General features: G+C 46.4%; 1 protein-coding gene across 1 annotated transcript; it reads left to right on the top strand.

Moving 5' to 3' along the window:
* The first annotated feature begins 1,753 nt into the window (after positions 1-1,753).
* NDFIP1 (Nedd4 family interacting protein 1) lies at positions 1,754-20,295 on the top strand. Its single transcript, XM_074603926.1, has 8 exons — positions 1,754-1,956; positions 11,655-11,742; positions 12,902-13,032; positions 14,006-14,093; positions 14,284-14,408; positions 16,230-16,296; positions 16,905-17,010; positions 19,277-20,295. The coding sequence occupies exons 1-7, from the start codon at positions 1,912-1,914 to the stop codon at positions 17,006-17,008; spliced, it is 648 nt and encodes a 215-aa protein (XP_074460027.1). The 5' UTR covers positions 1,754-1,911; the 3' UTR covers positions 17,009-17,010; positions 19,277-20,295.
* Positions 20,296-25,858: the final 5,563 nt, after the last annotated feature.

Below are 25,858 nucleotides of genomic sequence, written 5' to 3'. Positions count from 1 at the left end.
TATGACTGAGTATGCAGTTCAAAACCATGTCCTCAGTTTTAAATGCTTGCGACTCTGAATTTGCGGCTTGGAATCCCAGCGGGGCTGATTCAGCCTTCCTCATCCTAAAGCTGATATATTTAAGTCTCATCAACCTTAGGGATTGATGTGGGTAGTTTTGTACAAGCCTGACTATAGCTGAACTGTGCATGTAGAAAATAAAGGTTACACAAGCTGGGAAGTCTCTTAACCAATGTAACATTCAAGGCAAAAACTCTCTGAATAATCAAACTTCTGTCTCTGCATGGTTTCCTACGCATGCTTCTTTTGGAATGAGATTTTGAATCTGCAACGCCATCTGCGTTGTGTGGATATGAAAGATCTGACGGCGCTTTCGGAGGAGTTGGCCAACATCTCATGTTTGCTTCAGCTGCAGTGCAGCACGTTGCAGGCCTCTTCTCTGCCTGCTGGGAACGGTGGTGCGGGCACGTATTGGCATAACGATGTGGTGTTGGTGACAGGGATAGCTGATGGGTGTATATCGTAGAATCATATCATAGAATCCTAGAATGGTTTGGGTTGGAAGAGACCTTAAAGCTCATCCAGTGCCACCCCCTGCCCTGGGCAGGGACACCTCCCACCACACCAGGTTGCTCCAAGCCCCATCCAACCTGGCCTTGAACACCTCCAGGGATGGGGCAGCCACAGCTCCACTGGGCTCCAGCCCCCGATCATCTTCGTGGCCTGCTGTGGACCTGCTCCAACAGGTCCATGTCCTTCTTATGTTGGGGGCCCAAGAGCTGGATGCAGCACTGCAGGAGGGTCTCCCCAGTGTGGAGCAGAGGGGCAGTTGACACACAAGAGGGAAGGGATGCCATCCAGAGGGACCTGGACAGTCTCGAGAAGTGGGCCTGTGCAAACGTCATGGGGTTCAACAAGGGCAAGTGCAAGGTCCTGCACATGGGTCGGGGCAACCCCAAGCACAAATCCAGGCTGGTCAGAGAATGGCTGGAGAGCAGCCCTGAGGAGAAGGACTTGCGGGTGCTGGTGGATGAGAAGCCCCACATGAGCCAGCAACATGCGCTGGCAGCCCAGAAACCCCCCGCAGCCTGGGCTGCATCCCCAGCAGCGTGGGCAGCAGGGCGAGGGGGGGATTCTGCCCCTCTGCTCCGCTCTGGGGAGACCCCCCTGCAGTGCTGCCTCCAGCTCTGGGGCACCAACAGCAGAAGGACACGGAGCTGTTGGAGCGGGGCCAGAGGAGGCCCCGGAGATGCTGGGAGGGCTGGAGCCCCTCTGCTGTGAGGACAGGCTGAGAGAGCTGGGGGGGTTCAGCCTGGGGAAGAGAAGGCTCCAGGGAGACCTTGGAGCCCCTTCCAGTCCCTAAAGGGGCTCCAGGAGAGCTGGGGAGGGACTCTGGAGCAGGGAGGGGAGCCATAGGAGGAGGGGGAACGGTTTTACACTGAAAGAGGGGAGATTCAGATCTGTGAGGGTGGTGAGCCCCTGGCCCAGGTTGCCCAGAGAAGCTGTGGCTGCCCCATCCCTGAAGGTGTTCAAGGCCAGGTTGGACGGGGCTTGGAGCAACCTGGTGTGGTGGGAGGTGTCCCTGCCCAGGGCAGGGGGTGGCACTGGCTGAGCTTTAAATTTCCTTCCCACCCAAACCATTCCATCGTTCCATGGTTCTGTGACCGCTCCCCTGAGTGCTGCCCCGCCCGGGCGGCCCCGGCTGCCGGCAGGACGCGGCCCCGGGCGGGCGGGGCGGGAGGCGGGCGCGACCGAGCGTGACGGGCGGAGGGCGGGAGCGGAGCCCGCAGCGAGGAGCCACCCGGTGCCGCCGCCTCCGCCTCCGCAGCGCCCGTCGGGAGGCGGCCGGGCAGCGCCGCCGCCGAGCCCCCCCCGCCCGCTCCCTCGCCCGCCCTCGCCCCGCCGAGCGCCATGGCGGCCGCGGCCGCCGAGCCCAGCAGCGGCCGGTACCAGCAGGTGAGGGGGGCGGCGGGCTCCGTAGGCCGCGCCGGGGAGGACGGACGGCGGGGCCGCGCGGTGGGTCCGGAGGCGCTGGCGCCGCCTCCCGCCGCGGACGGGGCCCGCGGACGGGCGGCGCCTCAGCCCCGGCCCGAAGCCGGGCGTCTCCCGGGGCCTGGGGCCGGGCCGGGCCTGCGGGCGCAGCCGCCGCTGTCCCGCTGCGGGGGGAGCGCGGCGGCGAGCGGGCCCGCGGCCTCCGGCGGCGCCCGGGGCGGAGGCCTCGGCTGTCGCTGAGGCGCTGGGGGCCGGGCCGGGGCCGCGCTGCCCCAGGCCTCTCCCGGGGCCGGTGCGACCTTGTGCGCAGGGCGCTGTCCCCGCCGGTTCGAGGAGGGAACTTGTTCTGCTTTGTCTTGAAATTAGCGTTAATTCGATTTATCTCTTACATGTGGACCCCTCTGGCTCGGATTGAAATCCCTGTAGGCCGGAGACTGGCCTTAACTGAGCTCCCTCGTAAATTTGGGGTCGTTCTTCCTTCCCGGCCTCCTGAAGGAGAGGACGTGTCCTGCCATCAGCGCCAGCCTTGCAGAGGGGGTTCAGGGTCGGTGGGGTCCTGCTCCGTGACCCAGATCATGCGCGTTTCTGTCTTTTCTTGCTTAAAGTAAGGGAGAGAAATCCCTCTAAACGGTACACAATACCGAGGTTCCCATAAAAAAACACTGTGTTATGACTTGGCCTTGGCAGCGTTTTCAGCGTGGGTAGGCTCACTCTCTTCAGGATATGAGATGCACCTTCCCATTGGGAAGGGATATTAATCTCATCATGACAGCTGGAGGTCTCTGTTTTTTACATACTAGAAATGTAAAAGTGAAGTAAAACTTAAGTATTTTTTTTTTCTTTGACTCTGTGTAATACAGATGTGCTCACTTACAAAGACAATTATCTTTCTTGTTGTTCTCGGAAATGGTAGGTACAGATAACCAGGCCTTTTCACTTATCACCTTTCCTACCAGAGTCCTGCTGTTAGTATCGGACCCCGACAAACGCCTTCACAAATGTCTCTTACAAAGGGATCTAGCTTCCCATCGCCTTGAGCCCCTGGAGATACGTGACGGCACGTGTCAAAGGACGCTGTTGCCTCGTTCTTCAGCGACTCTGTACCTGACCGATATGCCCAGTCCTGGTTTTCCTTAAAGAGAAAAGTGTAAAGCTGCTGTTTCGCCAGCTCCTGCTAACACATCCGACAGCCAGCAGACACCGCGCTCGCTGCAGAGTGTGACTGCCTGGTGCTGCAGAGATTAGGGAGGCAGGCTGGGCCCCAAAGGATTTATACTGCCAAAGACAAACAGATAACGGAGGCCCTGTGAAATGACTGGTGTAACTGGAGTGCGGAATCAGAAACTCACATATAAATATATTTACTTTTGTGTAGCAGTTTAGAAATTGCTGCTTTTTTCCTTGCCCTCTGCCAGGAAACTGGTATTCCTATTGTTGTAAGGTGTGTTACTGCTGAACTGGCTCTTAGTGCTTGTGTTGCTCCAAAAATCTCTGCAAGCTATTGAAACTAAGGATTCGGGACTGATATTTGGATGAAGAGGAGATGAGAGGGTGGGTCAGTCTCTACAGCATTGAATGTGTCTCTTTTTTTTTTCCACACATCGAAATATATGGAAAATTGTACGTGAATGTACAATTAACGAACATTACATGTTTCAACAAGGAGGGACTTGTAGTGAATTGATAACATTAATGACTAAAGCTAATAGAGGATCCAGTAAGTAGGGGTAGCTTGTAGAAATGCAGAACAAGCTCATTTAATCTTTAAGTTACTGGATTATGAGGCAGTGGAGGAGAACGGAGAATTTTAAAATTTGATAATTTTTTTGAGGGGGAAAGAGGGGTAATGGGGTAGTGGGGTTTGTCACATCACTGGCGGTTCCTGTACAGCTAGAGGTGATGCACTGTCTGAGCATGCCAGAGTCCAGTAACTCCGGCTCCGGGAAGTGTTACTGGTGTTAGACCTGTGTGTAGGAGCTGCGCTGTTGAGGTGTGGGCACTATTTGAACCTGTAAGATATTTGTAGGATTCCCTGAGTTTGTGTATTTTCAGGGAATGAGGTGATAGTTAATGAGGATAAACTGAGGACAAGAGAAATGTATAACTGAGTTGGGAACCTGTGCATTTATCCTTCTGCCCTGTTCCTTGGCTCGTGTGGCCCTGCAGATGGGGGGTGTGGGGTGGGCCGTGTGCCCCCAGGAGCTGCCTCTGCTGCAAACTCACAGTTGGTGACCTTTCACTGATTCGTGCGGTGTTAAAGGGATGTACGATGGCATACGATTTATTTCCTAAAGCTAACTTTATAGCCCTTGTGCTTTGTTCGGGCATTAGATAATCTGATAAAAAAATAGCCTGTGATGACGCCTGTGGATGATGTAGCGGTCTGATCTGATACACTGAGGAAATGCAGCTTGATGAAGAATAAAGCTAAAACTCCAGAGCCACGATCTCGGCTTCCCCCGGCCCCTTCCGTCGGGAGCATGGTCTGGGCAATGGGGGCAGATGCTGGCTTCGGTTCCTACTCTGCTTGTGGAGGTGGGAATGGGAGATTTTTGGAAGGCAGGAATCGTTATTCTGGGCAGTGCTGGGTCCCAAAAAGGGACACTGGGAGGCTGTTGTCATTCAGACTTGCCTTTGGGAAAGTTATACAGGGATGTCGTTGGGATTAAGTGTTTAAAGCCTTTTGAGCGTAACCCCTGGATTGTGAGTTCAGTGGCAGAACTGTATTTCATCCTCGGAATAGAAACTGGCCTCCATTCTGGAAAAAATAGCCAGGCTTTTAATAGGTTTATTTACACTGTATGTTAACCGAGGCATGCTTTTTACTTGAAGCGTTTGAAAATATATGTGATGTATATGAGTAATGTAAACCCACTTAGAAAATGGTGGGTGTGTTAAATAATGAAGACATATTCCATTTTTAGTGATATTTCTTCCTGTTCCACTTGTTGAAGGCTTACATGGATCATTTTGTAAAGGATGGTGTCCATAGGAAACATAAGGAAGAAGGATTTTTCCGTTTGTTTAGTTTTCTTTCTTGCTGAAGATACAGTGTGAATACCGTTTAAATCCGTGAAGGACCACAGTGCTTACTTAATATCTGGGAAGGCTGGAGTGAAATAGGAAGGCGGATGTCAGTTGTCACCTTGTGCTTACCTTGAGCTTGTATTTTATTTTTTTTTCAGTTGAAATGGGCATGCAGATTGAAACTGAAAGATGAGAATATACCATGTTTTTTGTAATGTAGGTATTTAGAATTAGTAATGTCAGTGGCTACTTGTTTCCTTGGTGAGGTCCTGGTAGCATGCAGAAGATGTGCTTGCCAAAGGTACAGGCATCTGATACGACTGGTCAGGAAATTTCCAGGGTAGGTCATTTTCACATTTTTTTCTTTTTTTTTGTATAAGTAGGGTAGGAGGTACCTGTAACAGTAAAGATTTTTAAAGAAATTGCAGAGTGAAGTCTGGTCTCTTGCACAGCCACTGCTCCTATGTTCTGCTGCAGCTGGTGGGGGCCACGCGCTTTTCCTGAAGCTGCCTGATGTCCAGCCCGGTCTGTGTTCAGGTGACTGAAATCTCACTGGTTTGTTCTGAAACACCCACTTCTGTAGGCAATGGCACCTGTCAGGTGAGCGTGCAGGGTTTTAGTGTTTCTATGGGAAAAAGTAATTATAGAATGAAAATAGATTCCATCTTTAAAACTCAAAGGACTTGGGAAATGCTGTTGAACAGTAGTAGTCCAGTCTTATCATGTAGCTTGTGTAACAGCAGAAAATGGCCTTGCATGCAAGCTTTTTAAAAAAAAATATTATCATCTTGGGTATCAGGATTGTGTTGGACTCGTATCTGGGCTTCTTTGGTGACTTTTCTGTCATCACTGAAATTCAGTGGGGCTCAGTAGCCCCCATCTGGGACGCAGATGTAGGAACAGTCCCTCAGGCCTTCGGTTGTTATGTGGCCCACAGGAGGTGTGGTACCTCTTTGTGTGGGCTTGGCATCGTGTTTCGAAGGGAGCCATACCGAAAGCAAGCAGCAAAAGTGGTGTGTGTGTGTGAATTCTGATTCTTTGTCATTGGGACTAATAAGAAAATTTCATTATTAAGATGTATCTATTCATTCTGTTTCTGCCTCTTCTTGTGAGATAGACAAATTTGATATATGGTGGCACAATGGGATTTTTTTTTTTGAAGATAGTTAACATTCTTCATATGAGAATTAAAAAAAATGTGGTATTTTAAAATGTTTAAAAGATACAGAATTCTTTCTGTGATGTCTTAATGTCCAGAAAAAAGGTTAATGTGATCCTAAATACTACAGTAAGGCCTTACGCGTTGTCAAGCGTTTGAAGTTTAATTACAGCTATCTAAGATTTAAACCTACTTCTTGTGTATTAAGACCTTGAACACGCAAACCCAAGGACAGTCTGTACACAGGTTTGTACTGGCCCCAGTGCTTGTTTACAGTCTTGCCAGACCAGTATAATTCCCCATTTGAACAGGGGCAGGGGAATTAGATCAGCATGTTTCCCAGGGCTGAGGTGTATTTCCATGTTGTCAGGCCATTAACTGCAGTGAGTCAGTGAAGAACGACATCCTCGTGAGCGCGGATTGTGTTTTTGATGGACATAAAGCTGTTTTGATTGGTGTTTTTACCTTGGTAGCTGGGAGGGTCATTGCAAACGTACCCTTCAGTTGGATGCTCCCACTGGTTTCTGGTCCTTGCCCTGTGTGTCCCACTGCCTGGGTGCAGCTCTGTGCTTGCTGCAGGGCAGGGAGCTGGTCCAGCTGGGGGGAGAAGAAGCGTTTTTTGGGAGGGGGAGTGGAGGCACGTTTTTCAGCCCTTTATTAAAATGAAAGAGTAGCTCAGGTTGGCAGAGACCTTGGGAGGTCACTCCCCAGAGCTGGGCTGTGCTTGGGGCCCTGGGGAGAATTGATTCCACAGTGGGAGGCTTGGGCAGGGGCATCAGCATCTCCTGGTGCAGGGAGAAGCCTGGGGAGGGTTTGGTTAGATAGTGCGGCTGCCAAGCGTGTCCCCCAGAGTCACACTGCACACACCTGGGTGCAGGTAGCTGGGGGAGACACGCCATTCGTGCTCTCACTCTCCATCGGTTAAACGAGCTGGAAGTGCCCGTGGGAGAAAACAGTTATTTGCTCATCAAGGAAAGGAGAGGGCTGATGCATGTGGGTTGACTTGTCTAATAGCTTATCGTTACTCCTGCTGATTAATAAGCTGATATTAAGTTATAGGAATCTGCAACAGCATTGGGCAAAAGTCAGGATTTCAAATCAGAGTATGTTTAAAGTGAAGCGTAAGTCAATAAAAATAAGTCTCCTCTTCTTCAGGGTTGGCAGCAATTTTCATTTGCTTCCAAAGGGTCAGAGAGATGGAAAGAGAAAAGTAAGGGGTGTTGCAATGGGAATGAAGTGTAACCTTTTTGCGGGCAGGCTTTGCCTTGGCAGAGTAATCTCAATTTTAGTAGTGATACACATTTCTATTTATTTATTTATTTTAACGTTTTCTTGCAAAGGTTATAACTTCGTTGTTCTGGAAAAAATCAATCCTATCACCTTTTAAAAAAAAGTATTGATTCTCTTTCTGTCGTTAGCCTAAATATCTGCCTTTTTTGAAATCTCAGAGAAACCCTAGTAACAACAAAAATGAGATCCGATTAGGGTTATCTTCAGTCTAGAATTCCTGTGGGATTTCTGTGCAGTTCTGCCTTGTGTGCCAGAATATATAATAAGAATCGAAATGCAGTAAACCTTGATGATACATAGCTGAGTTAATATATTACTGATGATACATTGCTAAGGCAAAGTTTGTAGTAATGCTGATTTAGTGTAGAGAATATTTGCATGCAGCCTAAGGACTTGGGGCAAGGGAAAGAAAAGAAAAAAAAAAAAAAATCCAAAACTGTGTCAGCAGCCTATGTGCTAAGTTTAGAAAATTTGGAAGAATTAACAGACATATTTAATGGAAATGCTTTCTTCAAAGTTTACACCAAAGTATTTCAAAACGTTTTGTAAGTTTTGAACTTTAATGCTACTGTGCTGTGTGTATTTACACGTGACGTGTCTCAAGCAGGGGGAAGTGGCGATGTCTTCTCACAGCCAAGATTCTGATGGTGTTTGTTGGGGGGGGAAAAAAAAAGTCCCAGGGATTTATCCTGTTCTGCCAGGCAACTTTCTGTTGTTATATCAATCCAGTGAAAAAATCACAGCCAAACTTCTGTTTTCATAACTGTACGCATTGCTGTAAAGGCTGTCTACTTTTTAAGGCCACAAATACAAGAATCCTGCTTTAAAGGCTAAAATCCACCATTGACTCAAAGAATATCCCACAGCCTCAGCAAAACAGACTTTAGCCAAACGCTGCTTTCATCAGGTTCTCCGGGTTCTGAAGACTCTTGGCAGTGGCTTGGAGGGGGGGGAATTGCCCGCCGTCCCGAGTAGCGCAGCCTTCCTCTTCCTCATTGCATGTACCCGGTGCTGCAGACGGCGTCTGGGCCACGCAGGGAGCATGGTGCAGCGGTGCTGGGCCACGCGAGGCGAATGATGACTCATTCTTCCTGTCACATGAACCCGGACTGCTTTGCTAATAAGCACTTAGTTGAATTTTAGATGCCTGGAATCATTAAAAAGGCTGGAAGGCATTTGTGTACCTTGTCCATTAGAAGAAGAATCTGTTCTCTGTAACTGTATACCTTCTACAGCCTCTAGCTCAACTTTAAAAAGTCACTACGTTTTTTGTGTCATTACCTGAATTGTAATGGTTTGAAGCCAGCAGTAAGTTCATGTGGCTTTCTCCCGCACAAGGTAGTTGTAAGAATACGTGTTTCTTTTTACTGTTGAAAGAAGAACCTTGTAAGAATTCCAGTGGTAGGAATTAATCCTCTTTTGTTTTGTCTCTTGCAGTGTTGTCACATCTAGTGTTTTCCTTTTGCCCTCCTTGGTGATTTGACTGTTAGGTTGTATATGTCTTTTTTTCTTACAAACATCAGGGGTTTAATTTCTGCCACCCCTGATGAGGAGAGTAGGTGATGCAGGGCATGCGGTACCTAGAGACCGTCCCTAGTCTGTCGGAGCCTTTCCTCCTTCGCTAACAGACTAGGTCTTGTGTAGGTGGAAGAAAAAAAGGGGAGAAGTATTGAATTTTCATGGATAGACTAAAAATAAGCATGGTAGAGAATTACCTAAAAATTCATAGACTACAGAGCTGGAGAGACTGAATCAACTGGTTTGACTCTGCATTTTACTGGGTTATTCCTTAGGTTGCCCCTCTCGTGCTGTGTGCAGGCTGCTCTTGAATTTCTATAGCAGTGCGCTCTTTTTTTTTTTTTTAATTTTTTAAAGCTTATTTTAATAGGCAATTACTTCACAAGTTAGTTTGCATTTTCTACTAATGACTGAACTCCATGGGGTTTATAAAAAAAAAAAAAAAGGTATTTTTATTTCTTGGTAAGGGCTCATGCTGAACTAGCTGGTTTGAAAAAGATGAAGATGAATTTCTGTTGTAGGAGTTTCTGCAGCTTATCATGTTAATTGCTTGGTGCCCTGAGGCTAATTAAAGCTGCAGCCATTGAGGCAGGTACCTGCCACCTCCACCCTGGTTTGTGTGGGTGCACATCTGGCTAGAGCCAGCATTTTAGATGTCTCCTGCCGGCAGCCACAGCATCTGTGCTGGGAGGTGCTCTTGGTGTAATACGGATTAAGTTTTCATCCGGATCACTTCATTTCTCCTCCTTCAAGGAGGCAGTTCAGCTTTGTGCCACGTGGGGAGTCCTTACCCAGAGAGCTTGGGGATGACCAGCTCCCTCTTTTTTTTTTTTTTTTCTTTTTTTTTCCACCTCTCCTGTTTGGAAAATGTGACTGGGCAGAGGATGGAGACTTGCTGTTCGAGTAGCGAGGTGAGCTTCGCCTGCCAGTGAAACAGCGGAGGGCTGGGTTGGGCTGTTGGTTTGGTACAGCTGAGTGGGTGACAGTGCTGCTGAATCTTTTCCAGTGCTTCACAGTGTCATTTCTTCCCTTTCCCCTCTTGGCCAACCCCTTGGACCTGCCAGCAGAAACGCTTGTGTCGTCGCCTGTTAACCCAAGTCATTTCAGCCTTACTCGGTTAGTGTCCTTTAACAGCAGGTGTGTTTAAAATCTTTTTGATGTAACTGGCGTAGGGAGCCATGACACACCAGCTACGCTGGCAGCCTCCACGCCGAGGAGGTGGAAGGCTGCGGGATGTTGTGTCCGGCTGCAGTGCGAGGAGGAACCATGGGCTTGCAGCTCCCCGTCCTGTGCATGCTCCCGGGTGTGCAGCGGGTGGAGGCGTGCGGCTGTCGGTTAACGGTGAGACAATCCACGCTCTTCTCAGAAAACTGAGTAGTGGGACTTGGATGTCTCTCAGTTCAGACACGCATCTGTGGTTGGGATGCAAATCTCCAATGAGTTGCACTCAATACATCTGAAAAAGTTTTGGCTTTGCTTTGGCTTTCAGAGGGGACATGGATGTAGTCTGGTCTTTGATCATAGGCAGCAAAAGGAATAAAAACCCAAGAGGCAAAATGGTTATGTGTAAACCAAGACCTTCATTTAGAAGTGTGAGCTGATTTATTGGTTGTTGTTTTGTTTTGTTTTTTGTTCCTGATGAAACATACAAGTAAAATAAGAACATATCCCCATCCCCCTGCATGAAATGCTTAGGAAGGACTTGAGTGGCAACATATCTGTCCAAAGAAAAGAAAGCAAAATGTCGTGGATGGCTTCACAAGGGTTAGCAGGGGTGTGCAGGAGGGATAGTTCAAGAAGACATTAAGGAAGAAGTTGCAGGGTTGCTGCTGTTTCGTGGTGATTGCGAAAGAGGGTAATGTCTCTCTGTTCAGGCAAGTGGTTCAGTCCCAAGGTGCTTTTTTGAAATGAGTTGTCTTTCTGCATCAAAATTCGCTTTCTTTGGTGATGAGATGAGAAATGGGAAGAAGAAAAAACCAAAACGGTGGCAGTTGATCTGTAAATTCCTTTCTGGTGTGTTCTGCTTTGAACGCTTCTGGCCTGGTATTGTCAGCGCCTCTGATCAAAGCCCGTGTTTGTGTTACCTGCTTCGTGCAAGTGACACTCTGCATTTGATAATCCGTGTGGTTATTTATACAGAGCCTGTGGGAAGCACAGTGCCCAAAATAAACCGTCTCCTTTTCAATAATACAGTGCGAAAGGTTGAAGGGAAACGGCAAGCTTCATACTTATATGTGTCATTATGTAATGTATACATGAAAAACCCCTTCCTTAGCAAAGCCACAGGCAGCAACGGAGTCTTTTGTTGGGTGTCTCCTGCTGTTTCTGCGACTAAAACAGATGCAACTGCAGCTCCTAAGCAGTGTGAGCTGAGGAATCTGAGGAAGTGACAGGGAAATGGAAAGGTACTGAAAAGATGTCTGCTGTGCTTTGTCGAAGTCCAGGTGTGTGAGGATATGACTTAAAAACACATTAAAACTGAGATGGCATATTGATCATTTCAAGTGGGAGTGCTTCGGAGGGAAGCTGAGCAGCTGCTCGAGTGTCCCATGGTGACGTAGAACAGTCCTCTTCCAGAAGAATCTGTTGGGTGCAATTAAAGCTACAGGGGTAATTTGACAGAATTTGAGAAACCCCATTAACCTCTCTCGTGTGTGGGTCTGTTCAGCTGCAGAATGAAGAGGAGCCAGGCGAGACTGCGGCAGTGGTGAATGATGCCCCTCCGCCTTACAGCAGCATTTCTGCGGAGAATACAGGTAAATGTAACTGAGAGGAAATAGCTAGGTTCGCTCTCTTGGTCTTGCTTAATTGTTCTCCTTATTGACGGATGGCATTGCAGCATCCTTACCAAGGCTGCGAAGGATCAGAATTGATCCAGAGAGGCTATTGTTACTTGTGGTTTAGAAGATGCGTTTTGGCTGCATTCATCTGATGTCATGCCATCAAGCAGTGTTCAAGTTACATTTCACAGTGTTCTCAGTAGATTGAAGGCAGTTAAAAATCAAAGTGCTACGAGGATTTGTGGTTCTCCTCATTATTTGGCATTTGGATGATGCTGTGCTCCTTCCAAAAGGGACTTGTTACTTAAAAGCAATTAAAGAATTCACTCTTTCTGCAGTTTTCAATAACTAAGGACTTGGTCATAAGGATTATACTCTTATGAACCATCGTACTGTCATGTCACTAATAGCTTTTAGCAAAACAGCTTGTTTTATATATCCGACAGTTTTATTTATAACAGCTTGGTTACATATCAGAGTATTTTGACTTAGGTAATTCTTTTCACTTTTTCCCTCCATAAGTTTCATAGTCAATTACTCAAATAAGATTTGTGAATCAAATGCAACGTACTGTCAGTCCCTCAAACAGCCAGCCAGGTTTGGATAACCATAAGCTTTTACTAACCGTAAAGGTGTCCCATTAGCTCTGGTTCCTTAGTGCATCTCGGCAACAGGCTCAGAAGTGCTATGTTTGATTTCTGTTCCAATCCCGCTCCCCTCCATCAGAAAACAGTTTGGAGTCTCTCTCTGGAAAAATGGGTCACCAGTGGCCTGAGATCTGCAGTGATCCTTTTTTGACTCACTCAAACCGCTTGCATTTGGAAATATGACTACTTCTGTTTATTGAAGTCGGGAGGGACACAGCATATATCTTTATTTTAAAAATAAGTACAGCCAAGCATGTTAAAGTAGTGCTCCGTGTATTACTTTATATTAGATAAGATGCTCCTGTGTTTTTTCGCTTTCTGGTTTGGGATGGCAGGAGGCTGGAAGGGTGGGGAGGGGACAGGAGGAGCAGGATTCAGCAGTGTGGGATAATGGGGTATTTTGAAGTCATCTGAAATGTTTCTCATTCCCAACATGGTGTTCTTAAGGAACTAACAAGATACCTTCTATGTAACTTTTTTTTTTTCAGCTTATTTTGACTACAAGGATGAGTCAGGATTTCCAAAGCCTCCATCTTACAATGTGGCCACAACACTGCCTAGCTATGATGAGGCAGAGAGAACCAAGGCTGAAGCTACAATTCCCTTGGTTCCGGGAAGGGTGAGTGCGCTTGGCTGGCTCTGTCCTTTGCGTTTCTTCTCTAGAATTTCTGGTTTGACTCCTGCCCATCAAGTGTCATGACCATGACTTTTTTTTTTTTTTAAAAGCTTTTCTGGGGTGGTGATATTACACACTTCAGAGTTCTGTAGCTGATTTGGTTGTTGGGTTTGGTTTTTTTTTTTTTTTTTTTTTTAAAATTATCCTCTGGGCGGCTATGATGATGTAAGACATCTCAATAATGCCAGCATGTGCTGTCCAGATTAGTTTGGTAAGCTGACAGAGGAACTGTCCTGTAGCCCTGTGCACTGTCACTGTTTTTTAAAAAGAATATTTAGGATTAATTGTTCGGCTATCTAGCATATCTACATTTGATACTCCTGCTGCTTATTTAGTTGACTTTTCCAGAGGTCGGTGTAGCTGATACAAGGCTAAAATCATTGTCAGAATAATTATTTTTTAATTTTTTTGTGTGTTTTTTTCAGCATTCTCTCTTGTTCAGCTTCTTCCTCCACCCCTGCTAGCATTAGTTGTCTGCTGCTCATTATATTTCTTCGTAGAAGCCAAATTCCTTGCTGAGATGATAAGTTTAATTTTTTTGATGAGTAAGGGAATTCATTAAAGTGAGAACAAGAACATGCCCAATCATGACCATCTTAAAAAAAAAAAAAAAAAAAAAAAATTAAAATACTGCCACTGAGGTAGTATTTCATGCCCTGTATCATCTCAGGATGAGAAGCAGGAATTTTTCCTGTTTGCATTTGGAGCTATTTGAGATTTAGGATTCCCCTCTGCCCCCACAGGGGGCTTTCCTTAAATGTAAACAAAGCGCTTTGTATCCCTCCATCATACACCGCTTTTTGCGGGCTATACAGTTTGCTGGTCCTCTTTTGAAGAGCCATGTGCCTAAATGGAATTGCTGTATGGACTGGAATGACTCAAATCCACCCCCGTCTTGCCTCCCTTTGCTTTACAGGATGACGACTTTGTGACACGGGATGATTTTGACGACACCGACCAGCTGAGGATAGGAAATGACGGCATTTTCATGCTAACTTTCTTCAGTAAGTACATGATGGAACTTAACTTTTTTTCAGGCAGTGACCCAAAATATCTGGAGTTATTTTCACACTTAGGTTTATGTAGCATCAGGAAAAACCTGTGTGCAAGGGTTTTATGGTTTGTTTGTTGTTTTTTTTTTTCCCCTTTGGAATATAAAGAGGGTTTGACCTGCTGCTTTTCTCCTGCTTTTAGTGGCATTCCTCTTCAACTGGATTGGATTTTTCCTGTCTTTCTGTCTGACTACTTCAGCTGCAGGACGATACGGGGCCATTTCTGGGTTTGGTCTGTCTCTTATTAAGTGGATCCTTATTGTCAGGGTAAGTTGTTTAGTGCAAAAACATGTACATGGACACTGGTATTGTTTTCCCTAGCTTGTTTTTATCTCCCTTATACTGAAGTTAGTTATAAACTTAGCTTTTTATAACAAAATAGATTTTGAGCCCCTTATTCACTGAGAACAGGGCTTTTTCATGATTCTGTCCTGTTTGTATGCTGGAATTATTATTGCAATAAAAGAGAATAAAGATTGCTCACCCAAGTATGGCACTCTCTGACAGAACTACAGTATTGGATCAAAATGTGTTTGTGCGTTGAGCAGTAACAGTGATCTCTGATCTTTGTAAAACATGTATCCAGGCAAAGCAAGGTCTGCCGTTAGCATAGGGATGTTTCTCTCCAGTATGATGTGCCTTAGGTGCTCCTCTGAAAAAAAATAATTCTCTAAAACGTGGGATAACCGTGAGTGTGATTGATGGGAAGAGGGAAACAAGGACTTGAAAGTTAGGAAGCGTGAGGTTTGCTTTTCGTTTGGGGAAGAAGAGGCAGCCACTGCTTTGTCACATGGATGGGAGAAGCCCTCTGGTGCCCTCTGGTGTGATGTGCCTGCGGCACAAGCAGCAGGGGATCAGGAGGAAACACCATTTTCCTGTTTTATTTCCGTATAAACTCAGTTAAAACATCCACTGGGCTCTGCTCCACCAGATCACACGGGGAGAGGAAGGGGGTGACTGATCAGAACTGGTTTGTGTTATGGGAACCTGGGTGCCCCTGCTGGGCACAGAGCTCTGCCTACAGAAGCAAGTAAGGCTGACATAGTATTTTTAAAACTTGAAGGGGAAGAAAGAGAAACCTTTCCGGAAAAAAAAAAAGGGTACGGATGTGCTGATGCTGGAAGGAATGGAAAAAAATCCAGCTATTTATTGGAGGGACTGTGAGAAAATATGAAAAAAGCTTTATTTGGAGCTCACGGAAAGAAGGTGTCTATGAAAATGGCACACAGACATTCCAGGCCAAATTTTGAATTTCAAGCAAACGATACCAGTTGTGCACAAGTAGAAGTAGAGAGCATTAGTGTTAGGGCTGTCACTTCATAGCTAATCTCTTTGGGCTAGGAACTGTAATTTGTAAATCCAGCATCTGTTAACTTTTTCTGTAGAAAGTTAAGATTTTTGGGGTCACCTTGTAACAGTGGTGTTAACTATTTGCTGGATTAAGTGGTGTGGCAGTGAAACAGGTGACCTTAACTGTGGATTTGATTTAAACCTTGATAACAAGCTTACCTTTCCTTAGGTTTTTAAACTTGAATAGAATGAAAACAAAAAAATTACACTGTATTTATCACTGACATAGTGAACTTCAGTGCTCTAATAGTGTCAGTGCCTTTTATAGGCAGTAATTTTTCCCAATAGAAAATCTTGTCAGAGGGTTCCACAGGTCTGGGATTTCTTTTTTAACTATGCTTTTGTTGGATATACTGTCCAGCCTTACAGTGTAATTAGCGTGGTACAGCATGCACTGCTGTAAACCTGCTCTTCCCTTTCAGAAGCTGCAACTGTGGTTTATAAGCATTAAAGATGTCAGGGAAAATAGAAGTATTTGCTCAGTGGTGCCTTTCTGCTCCACTGCTTGCGGGAGTTTATGGCTGGGTATTGAGTCTGTTCCATTCCCCTTGATTAGAGTTGGTCTGACATGTGTAGAAAAACCTTAAATGCAAGTTTCTGGAGATGGTTTGTTCCCTGCAGTCTGTGCAGATGATGAAGTGTAGCACTCTGTACGCAATTGGTGAGAATAGATTTGGGTTCAGAAATCGACATGTATGCTCTAACTTGTTGTTTGTGTGGGTTTGTTCTTTTTTTCAGTTCTCCACCTATTTTCCGGGTTATTTTGATGGCCAGTACTGGCTTTGGTGGGTCTTCCTTGTACTAGGTGAGTGTTTGTTCTGGGGGGAAGAGGGAATGCATGCTTCAAACTCCGTGAAGTGCAGTGAGGGCTTTTGAGAGCATAGCTTTACTGGCTACTGAAATATGTGTGCGTAGATGTAAGATTGAAATGTCACCCTCAGAGTACTCATCCTCTTATTGAATGAAAGCCTGCTATGTTTTAAAGGTACACGTAAACACTGTCCCTTTGTTGTCATTTCTTGGTGGCAGCATCCTATTTATCATCCAGAAGGAGTAAGGAAGAGAACAAAGCTTGTTTTCATAGTAACTGATGTTGTATCTATTCTTAAATAGAAGAGTGGGTAGAGGTTGTTCATTTTGGGTTTTTTTCTTTTTTCTCCTCCTTTGGAAGTAACTGGATCTTATTTGGAGGCAAATGTTTTGTGACTGGCTAAGGAAAGTTTGTTTTTGAAATTGCATGAAATTGAAAGGTTAGGTGTTATTGGTACCAGAAAAATGCCTGTCTTTAATCAGCTGTTGTGCATCCCAGTGACTTAGTTCCCTCTGTACTAGGAATGGTGTGTTGAACTGCTCGTTTTCTAATTGAAGAAGCAAAATCTGTGTTAACTGGACAAACATGTTTCTTTCATCTAGGTTTTCTGCTGTTTCTCAGAGGATTTATTAATTATGCAAAGGTTAGGAAGATGCCAGATACGTTTTCCACTCTGCCCAGAACCAGAGTTCTCTTTATTTACTAAAGGTAAACTTTCTGCTTTCCTGAATTTGTTCTGTTTTGTTTTAACTCCAATTTAGTGACTCGTTTAGGCTAGACTTTTCTTTGATTGGCTATTTTTAGAACACAAGGCAGGAGAAAACAGTTGTTTCTTGGCATCCCGTGTGCAGCTCCTGTTTCTGCAGAGTCCAGACTGACCTGGTGGGAAGCAGAGGAATACTTGACGTTTCTTCCTGAGCTTTTGCTTTGAGGAACTGAATATTCATTAGATTGCGTTACTTGAACTGTAGGAACAAAATCTTTGCCCCTTGGTATTGCGCTGTATTTGGCAGGTGCCTCTTTCAGAATAAATAGCATACGTGGTATGTCCTAAACATGAGTAAAGGTCACAAAATGTTCTTAGAAGATTGTACCAGTGTCTTTGGCTTATGTCCCAGAAAGAACAATTTGTCTGAATTTTGCTTGCTGTTTAAAGTTTTTGCCAAGTTCCTGAAGAAATTAAACTCTTGCACACCTTTGCTCTTTGAAAACCCCTGCCACATACCTGAACTACTGTCCCGCCTGAGCATCCTTCAAAAACATTAATGCCGAAAAGCCTTTTGCTTTAAGGCCGAACCTTAACGTTTCTTCTGCCTTAATGGGACTTTAAAGGAGGAGGCTTAAGTAGCTGAACCCTTCTAGCATAATTTCCTGCTTACAGCAGATAATGGCCTTGCATTAACTGTCCCTCCCTGAGGGGAAGGAAATCCTGTAATAGGTTGCTTCCCAGATGGCAAGTGCAACACGATGCTCCCTTTAGAAATATCATAATAACACTAGATTTCCCCAAGATGGGATTGAGGCAATTGCAGCTGTGACAGCGGTATAAAGAAACCAAACAAACCCCAGCGCTAAATTGGGGGTCATTAAATTGTTCAGATTTTAAAGCCGAGGTTTGATTTTCCAAATGCACTTTCCTTTTATTAGAAACTGCAAATTGCGTAAGATTCTGCTGCTTTTCTACTCTGTAGAGAGAACGTGCTACACAAAACGGGCATTGTGCAGTGTTTTCCAGCTTGAGTTTTCCACTGGTGATAGTGTATAAAAATAGTTCAGTCAATTTATTTAAGTGTTTCGGTTCTGTTTAACAAAGTTATGGTTTATGACCTCCTCCAGGATTTGTAATATCCTCTCAAATTCCTGCTGAGTCACCAGCGGGTTTATTTCCCCCAGTTGTATGGTCACGTAGTGTGAGCGTTTAGGCAACAGCTTTATCGTCTGTAGTTTGTTCTTACTGAACTTCTTTTTTTTTTTTTTTTTAATTTTGCTTCTTTGCTGAAACTTAATTTTTCATTTATTAAGGAGCTGTGTGGTTTCTTGTTGCACAGGCTTTTCCTACATTTGGGATTTGAAATTATAGAGACCTTACTTGACTCCTTGCTTGTGAGGATGGAGGTGTAGAGTTTGTTAAATTTTTTAAATTTTTTTTTTGTCATTTTATAGCTTTCAAAAAGCACTCTCAGATATATTGAGATAAATGTCCAGAATAATTTCTAAATATTACAACTTCGACACTTCTCCTGAAAATAAATCTTTAATCCAAAATTCTGAGCAGGGAAACCACAAAAGACTTGGATTTTCAGTGTATTATTGTTCTGAAGACTAGATTTTTCTCTGTTGGGCTTAATGAAAAGAGCATGGTGAACGAACATTTTCATTTTAGAGCAGGAATACACTTTAGAAAATTAGGAGGAGAGGAGTAATTAGTGCAAACCAGCAAATAATAACTGTGAAAATGAATGTAATGGCAAGCTTGGTGTTTCCTGTTCCATCTGTGTGTGCCAGTAATGGACATTATCCCATGAGCACATCGGCTGTGGGTGGTTTCTGTTGGATCTGGGGTTCCAGCGGTTGTGTCCAGTGTGGACGGGCAGGCGCTTGGTGTCTGACCAGGACACTTGGTACAAAGATAAAAACCTCACAATTATCCTGGCAGGATGCAGCAACTGAAGACTGAGTCAAATTTTCTTCGCATAGTGCAAATGCAGCGTAACTTCAGACACCTGTATATTTTTCTGCTAGTGTTTCTAAGAGCATTGTCTGATTTGGTGTCTGTTTTCCCCTACGGAATTTTAACTCTTTAAAACTATAAAATATGCACAAAACTACTGAGTGTTTTGCTAGAGTCACGTCATTGTGTACTGAGATACTTTATAAGCCTTAGACATCCTGCACTCTTTGTGAACTACATCCTTCTGTTATCCGAAATAACAATCTAACTATAGTTTCAATATTCAATATCCTTCTCCGACAGATGTTTTCTGGCAAATGTCTTCCTGCGTTAGTGAATTCTCCCTCAAGAAGCAGCAGGACACCTGCAGGAAGTGAATCAAGACTTTGGAGCAGAAGAAAAAATAGTCACCTGCTTTAAAATAAATGAAAATAAAAGTACTGTTGGAAAAAAAAAGTACAAGAAAAAAAAAGGAGAAGCATTTCTTTCTATTTGTTTCTAGGTGTAAAATTTTAATAATTAATGCAGAATACTGTAACCATTGAATCATTAGTGGCTAATGTTTGACAAAGCTATTGCAGTCCAGTCCGTGCCGTGCTAATGAAGCCTTCTGTAGTTTGTGCTGTAGTGATGCGGGTCGCCTGAGCCCTGGCCCCGGGGCCAGCAGGGGACAGACTTGCTTTGTGTCCTCCGGCCCGGCGGGATCGGGGATGGACGTGCTGGGAGCAGGGATGGATGCGGCAGGAGCCAGGATGGATGCTCTGGGGAGTGGGAGCGATGGCCTTGCCACGGCTCCCCACCTTTCTGCGGCTTCCAGCCAGTGCCCGAAAGGAAAAGTGGGTCTGTGCGGTATGGATCCCTGAGGTGGAACTGGGAGAGAGTATTACTTTGAAGGTGGCACAAGTATTAGGGTTTTTTTTTTTTAATAGTCTATATTCTCAATGTTGTAGCATACTTTGCTTTCATACTACCTACTTTTTGGACTATCTAGGGATTTTCACAGTACACATTGATAGTGTAAAAATGAAAGATCACGTTGCAACTTTGTATAAAAAAAATTACCTTGCAAAACAAAGGCCTTTTTTTTTTTTTTTTTTTGTTTTGTTCCCCCCCCACTTCGGCTTGGGACTTTTGAGACAATTCCTAACGTACCTGTAATTCTTGCTTTTCTAATTTGTGTTAGCAGAGACTATGATGTGTTATAAATGTAGATTGAATGTGCACTTCTGTGCTTTCTGCCAAGTGGTAATTCACTTTGGAGTTTTACTATGTTAAAACTGTAAATATAGCAGAACATTAATAAATGTCACTTATGTAGCAAATTTTCCTGTAGAGCAGTGTTTAATTTAGTTTCAATGCTTTATTGCACCTGTTTATTGATTACAAATGCAGATGATCTGTGCGAATTTCATGACTTTTCCTGAGAAGGTGTAACGCAAATCTCCATTTCGAGGTGTCTGGCTTCCCCTTTGTAACCAGGGCTTCAAACCCAGAGACAGTCTTTGGCGTCAGCCTGGCAGATCAGGAAACGGCGATTCCCTACATTTTTGGGGGAGTGTTGGGTTTTTCTTGTTCTCACATATATAACTTACCCGCCTCATGAAAGGGTTTGTTGGTGGTTTTGGTTTATGGCTGAAACTCTGATGTATAGTCCTCGCAAACAAGCAGTCGGGGCTGACAAAGACAGATGGAGGTTATGCAGAGGCTTCCCTTTTTAAACAAGAATAAGTGTACACAGAGAGAATTATTAAGTTTATCCTGTGAGGCAAAATCTGCAGCACTAGGGAACTCTGAATCACATTTGCCCAAACTTGGTAGATCAGCCTTGTGTTTACTCTCCGGGCATCTGAGCCTTATTTGGTCTTGTATATTCGGAGAACTTGGAATATTTGGCATTCCTGTTCCTCTTCATTGGGTGGCCTGACGTTGCAGACACCTAGAGCTGAGATGTTCCTCCGCAGACGGCGGTTCCGGGAGCGCAGGGAGGGATGCCATGCCCAGAGCGGGGGGCTGATGGCTCTGAAGACCCCCGCGGTTGTGGTTGGCAGGGGTTAGCACCACCTCCAGGCTCAAATAATTATTTTGGGTCTGTGACAGCTCAGCCACTTTATACCACGTAAGTGGCAGGTCTGTGGTCATCTGCAGTGACCCACTAAATCCCTTTGGCCTTCCTGCCTGCGCTTTGCCAGCCAGGTTGTTCTCTCTTCCAGCACTGTGAACCTCTGGGCAGGTTCAGACAGGATTCAGGCTCCATCTCCCGGGAACGGGTTTCATCTTTTGAGTGTGGAAAGCAGCATTCTGCGTCCTTCTCCGGAGAGGGAGCAGCTGGACAGACTCAGCCCTTGCCATGGGCAAGACTCGTCATTTCCATGGCGGTTTTAAAATGTGCTGCCTCGCATGGTGACCTTTGCGGAAGACCCAGTGATGGGATTTTGCTGGAGCTTGCTGGGGTGGGATGGTTTGTGTCACACCTTTTGTACTGCGTACGCCTAAAGTGGCATCTCTGAAATGTCAGTGTCACATCACTACTCCCCCTGTTTTAGATTTGCTTCCGCTTTGATGCATTTTGATAACCCCAGAATTTCTTGGACTCTGACCGTCTCTCTGAGCCTTACCCGGCTGTGATGAGCACGCTGAAACATGTGGATGAGCCTCTGAGCGAGGGACTGACCTGAACGAAGGCAGGACCTCTCCTTTGGCCGTTGGCCTTGGAGGGGATAACAAGAAATGCCAATAGAGATTGAGATTCTGTAGCAAATCACCCTAAATTTAATAGTCTCACCATTTCTATGCAAGAAGCATCAAGCTCTCTAGTATCGCTTTTAGCCAGCCGTGCCTGGAAGAGGGATGGGGCTTTGTGGGCTGTTGAGGGCACGCACAGGATGTGCCTGGGTGGGACGAGAGCTCCGAGGGACACACATTGCTCCCTGCTGCCCGCCCTGGGGCTTGTGCTTGGCCCTGGCCCAGCTCCCAGGTGCTTTGGGGGCTTCCAGGTCCCTCCTGCCACAGTGGGGTCCTGGCAGCCATCCTGGTGCTGGGGTGAGCCGGCGGCTCTGCAGAAACGCCGGTTGTTCCCGATGAAGGCAGAGGTTGGTGTGAGCCAGGATGGGAGATGTCGGCGGGGACGGCGTGGCTGCTGGCACAGGTCATTCCATGGCAAGTCTCAAAATGATAAAACTCTTCTGCATCAGTAACAATCTTGTTTAGAAAAGCTCGTCTGTGTTACAGAGGAGTTGCTTTTCTTTTGGTCCAAATACCAGAATTGTTTGTCAAATTCGATTTTTTTTAAAAATATTTTGCAATCATTTGAAAGTCGCTCTAAGGTTATTTTTCCAGGTCTTGTAGGAAGCACGTCTTGAGAGCTGATTTCCAGTTCCCGTGAAAGCAGGAGAGCAGCCCGAGGGCAGAGGGATCCAATAAGGGAGGACAGCACGTGCTGGAGGAAACCAGCTCTGCCTGTGGAGAAGGCAGGACGGCCGTGGAGGAAAGGAATGGGATCTGCCCATTGTCTGGGCTCTTCCGCCCGCTCTGCTCCGGCGGGAGCTCGGCCTCCAGTGAAAAGATTGGTGCTAATTGTCCGTGGCATCCATGTGAAACAGAGGATTAAGCTGAGGAATAAAACCCCTAAATGGGAGACCTCCCAGTTACTTAAAAAAGCCTTTTTTCCCCCTCTCCTCTTGCTCTGGCTGATGCACAATTATATTTCCAAGAAGCTGATAAATATTGCCAGATTTAGGAATGATTTCTAGAAACCCTTTTGCAAGTAAAGCAAAAGTCCTTTCTCACAAGCAAAACGCTGCAGTGAATTCATTGCTTTGTGTTTTGGCCACACAAAGCCCAGGACTGACTCATTTTGGGTGGCTTCGTTAGTGGAAATGATTCCCGGGCTGGATTGCCGTGCCCCTGGGCTGCTGCGCTCTCCTCTTTTCAGATGCTGGTGCGGGCGGAGGGGATGCTCCGGAGATCCTGAGGCAGGGGGTGGTAGGAAGCACCTGGAAGGGCCAGAAGAAGTAATTCAGCCAAACTCTGCAGCCCAGCCCAGGGCTGTGGTGCCTCCCTGTACCCAGACCCTGTCTGGAGGGGCTGGGGGACGTGCTGATGTCTTTTTACACGATGAATTAAGTTTTTATAGTACCTACTGTTGTTTCCATTGCCTCGTCTTTAAAAGATGGCATAGCTTTAATTGGAAGGAAAGAGAAAGAAACATGTTGCAAAAATACACACGATAAGCCAAACCCGTCAGCAGTTGGATTAATGAACCTTTCTAAAAACTCCTCAAATGCAGAACATTTCCAAGGCCGTTTTAGTGGTGACACTTATCACTCATCACATCAAACCATCCCGCAGTGTGGGTACCGGCAGCGCCCTGGCGCTCACCCAGCCCGCTCCTGTTACCACCCGAGTCCATTCCCTGCTCCATCTGGGAAGTTTACATCCATTCAGCGGCTGTTTCTCAACACCAGGTCAGTAAAGTTGCATATCTTTTCATTTTAGATTGCTCCTTTCGTCCAAAGGGTTGTACTAGGAGTCTTTCTTACCACGTGTATTGCTGAGAAAATATGGTGAGAGTTACTGTGACCTCGGACAATGAGGAGTTTCTCTCTCCTCCAAATAGTCCTTAGCCGGTTTCCTTGCAAAATAATTGTATATCGTTTGTTTGGATAATCTCGTGTGTGTAAACACCAATGAACATTTTGGTGTGGCTTTGTTGTCTTTCTTTTTTTTTTCAAATTCAAACCAACAAAAGCCATGCTCAAACCATCCCGCTGGGTGTGTTATTTTTGCAGTTCGTCCCGTGGGGTGTTTGCTGTGTCCCCGCAGCAGAGCGTGCTGTGCTGGCCCCCGTGCCCTCTGGTCCGTGTGCTCTATGAAGAAACTTTAATTAACGTCCTAGGCCTGCTTTGCCTTCATGAGTCTCATAAACGTACGAAAATGCAAGAAAAAGTAACGGTGAAGTTCATGGTTTTCTCTTTCATTAACTGTTGGATGTCTATAGCAAGTTCCCATTCCTGTGAGGTGCTGGGGTTCCAGAGGGGTGTCGAGCTCCGGCACGGCCGTGTCCGTCGGTGTTTCTGTGAGGAAGGCAGAGGGGCGTCCAGTCCGTCCCTGTGTCCCCAGGAGCAGCTCGGGGCTGGAGCGGGTCCCCGGTGCCTCGGTCACCCTGCAGGGACGGGGGTGGGATAACCACCGCGCACCCGCCCCGGCGCTTCGCCCAGCGCAAAAATCCCGGTCGGCTGCTGGCCAGATGTGGCTCGGGAGGTAGAATTAGACGTACAGAGTTTGGGTGGTGGAAAAGAGATGGCGGAATGATCACCTGAAGGCTTCCCCATATGGCAGCCTTCCCATTGTGTGGCTACCAGAAGCAATTAGAGACAAGCCAGGTGATCAAACCGGGCAGATTTTGCTGAGGTTTACAATCAAATGTAAGGTTATAAAAGCACCACACGATGTGGCTGCAGTTGGAGTCATCCTGCCCCCGCTGGGGGTTGGATTCCACCCATCCCGCAGCCGGGAGAGGGGACGCGGAGCCTCTCCCGCACGCGGCTCCCCATCCCTGCTCCCACCCTGCCATGAGGTTCCTGCGGCAGCAGCTGGTGAGGGGAAATGAGGTGCCAAAACGGAGACTTAATCCACAAGCACCTAAATAACGCAGCCTCCTGGTGACTGGGGCTCAGGCGATGGCGAGAGCGCCGTACCCAGCTGGTGGCAAATCTATCCAGGCGCTTACGTACAAAATACGCCCCGTGCGTTTATCTGTGCTTCGGGTTTTTCTCCACCTTGATGAACTGAATTCCCAGGGAAGGGCCGCAGGGAGTTGGATCGAGCTGCTTTTGGGCACCCCCAGGTGAGGGAGATTCTAGGGTAAAAGACGGCACCTTTGGGACACGCGAGCGGTGCTGCTGCGGGAGAGGGGCCCCGCGGGGCTGTGGCCGCTGGGTTCCTGCGAGCACGGGCTGCTCCTGGGGCAGGAGGGACAGGGGAGAGCCCCCCAGGACCCTGCGCCCCACCGGGATCTCACCCCGCTTCAGCTGCTTGCATGTGCCCGCACTGCTGGGGCACTCAGGATGAAGATTCCCATTTTGGTTTTTTTTCTACAATTTTGGGGGAATGGACAAAAGCCAGGCAGCGAAGGAAAATACCAGGGTTTAGTCATTGTTTAACGCAAAAAATCAATCACAGGATGTATCCTAGAAATGATTTTTCAATCATAGGACGTACACAGACACAAGCATTATTTTGCTAATCTTAAAATATGTTAATAAAACCTAATAGCAATGGATATAAGAAATAAAGCAAAAGGCAGGCGTCTCTGCCGGGGTCTGGAGCATCAGAAGGGGGCTGCGCCGGCAGCCAAAGGGTGCTGTAGTCCCCAGGGGCGAGTAAAACACCCGCCGTGACCCAGCGCCAAGTGGAGCAAAGTACAAGCACACTCTGGACTGCTTTTTTTTTAAAGTTGAATTACTCAATAAAGTTATGTTAAGTAAGAAATCAGTGTTACCAAAATATCCACCATCTCTCGGTGAGCTCTAATGGGCCCCTGAACTGTAACTTTGGGTGTTTGTCAGCTGGAGCCCCCTGGGCACCAGGAGACGGTCCTTGGAACATCTTTTGAGCAGTGGTGGGTGCTGTGTCAGGGTGGTGGGTGCTGTGCCGGGGTGGTGGGCGAGGGCAGGTGCCTCCTGCCCATGGGCATCACCCCGGAGTGGCGTCACCTGCAGCAGCTGCCGGGTCCGGAGGTGACACGAGGGGCTTTGTGGGGCAAAATGCCCCACACCCGCATGGACGAAGCAGACTGAAGAGCCGATGAGAAGAAAAGCCCATCTTTGACCAGATTTTGTGTTTGTTTTTGTTGTTGCTTTAACTGAAGTGGCTGGAGCGCGGTAA

Source organism: Larus michahellis, chromosome 11 (genome assembly GCF_964199755.1).
Source record: "Larus michahellis chromosome 11, bLarMic1.1, whole genome shotgun sequence".
NCBI classification, from domain to species: domain Eukaryota; kingdom Metazoa; phylum Chordata; class Aves; order Charadriiformes; family Laridae; genus Larus; species Larus michahellis.
The sequence above is the reverse complement of the archived record's forward strand: the minus strand, read 5'-3'. Positions and strand labels throughout refer to the sequence as shown.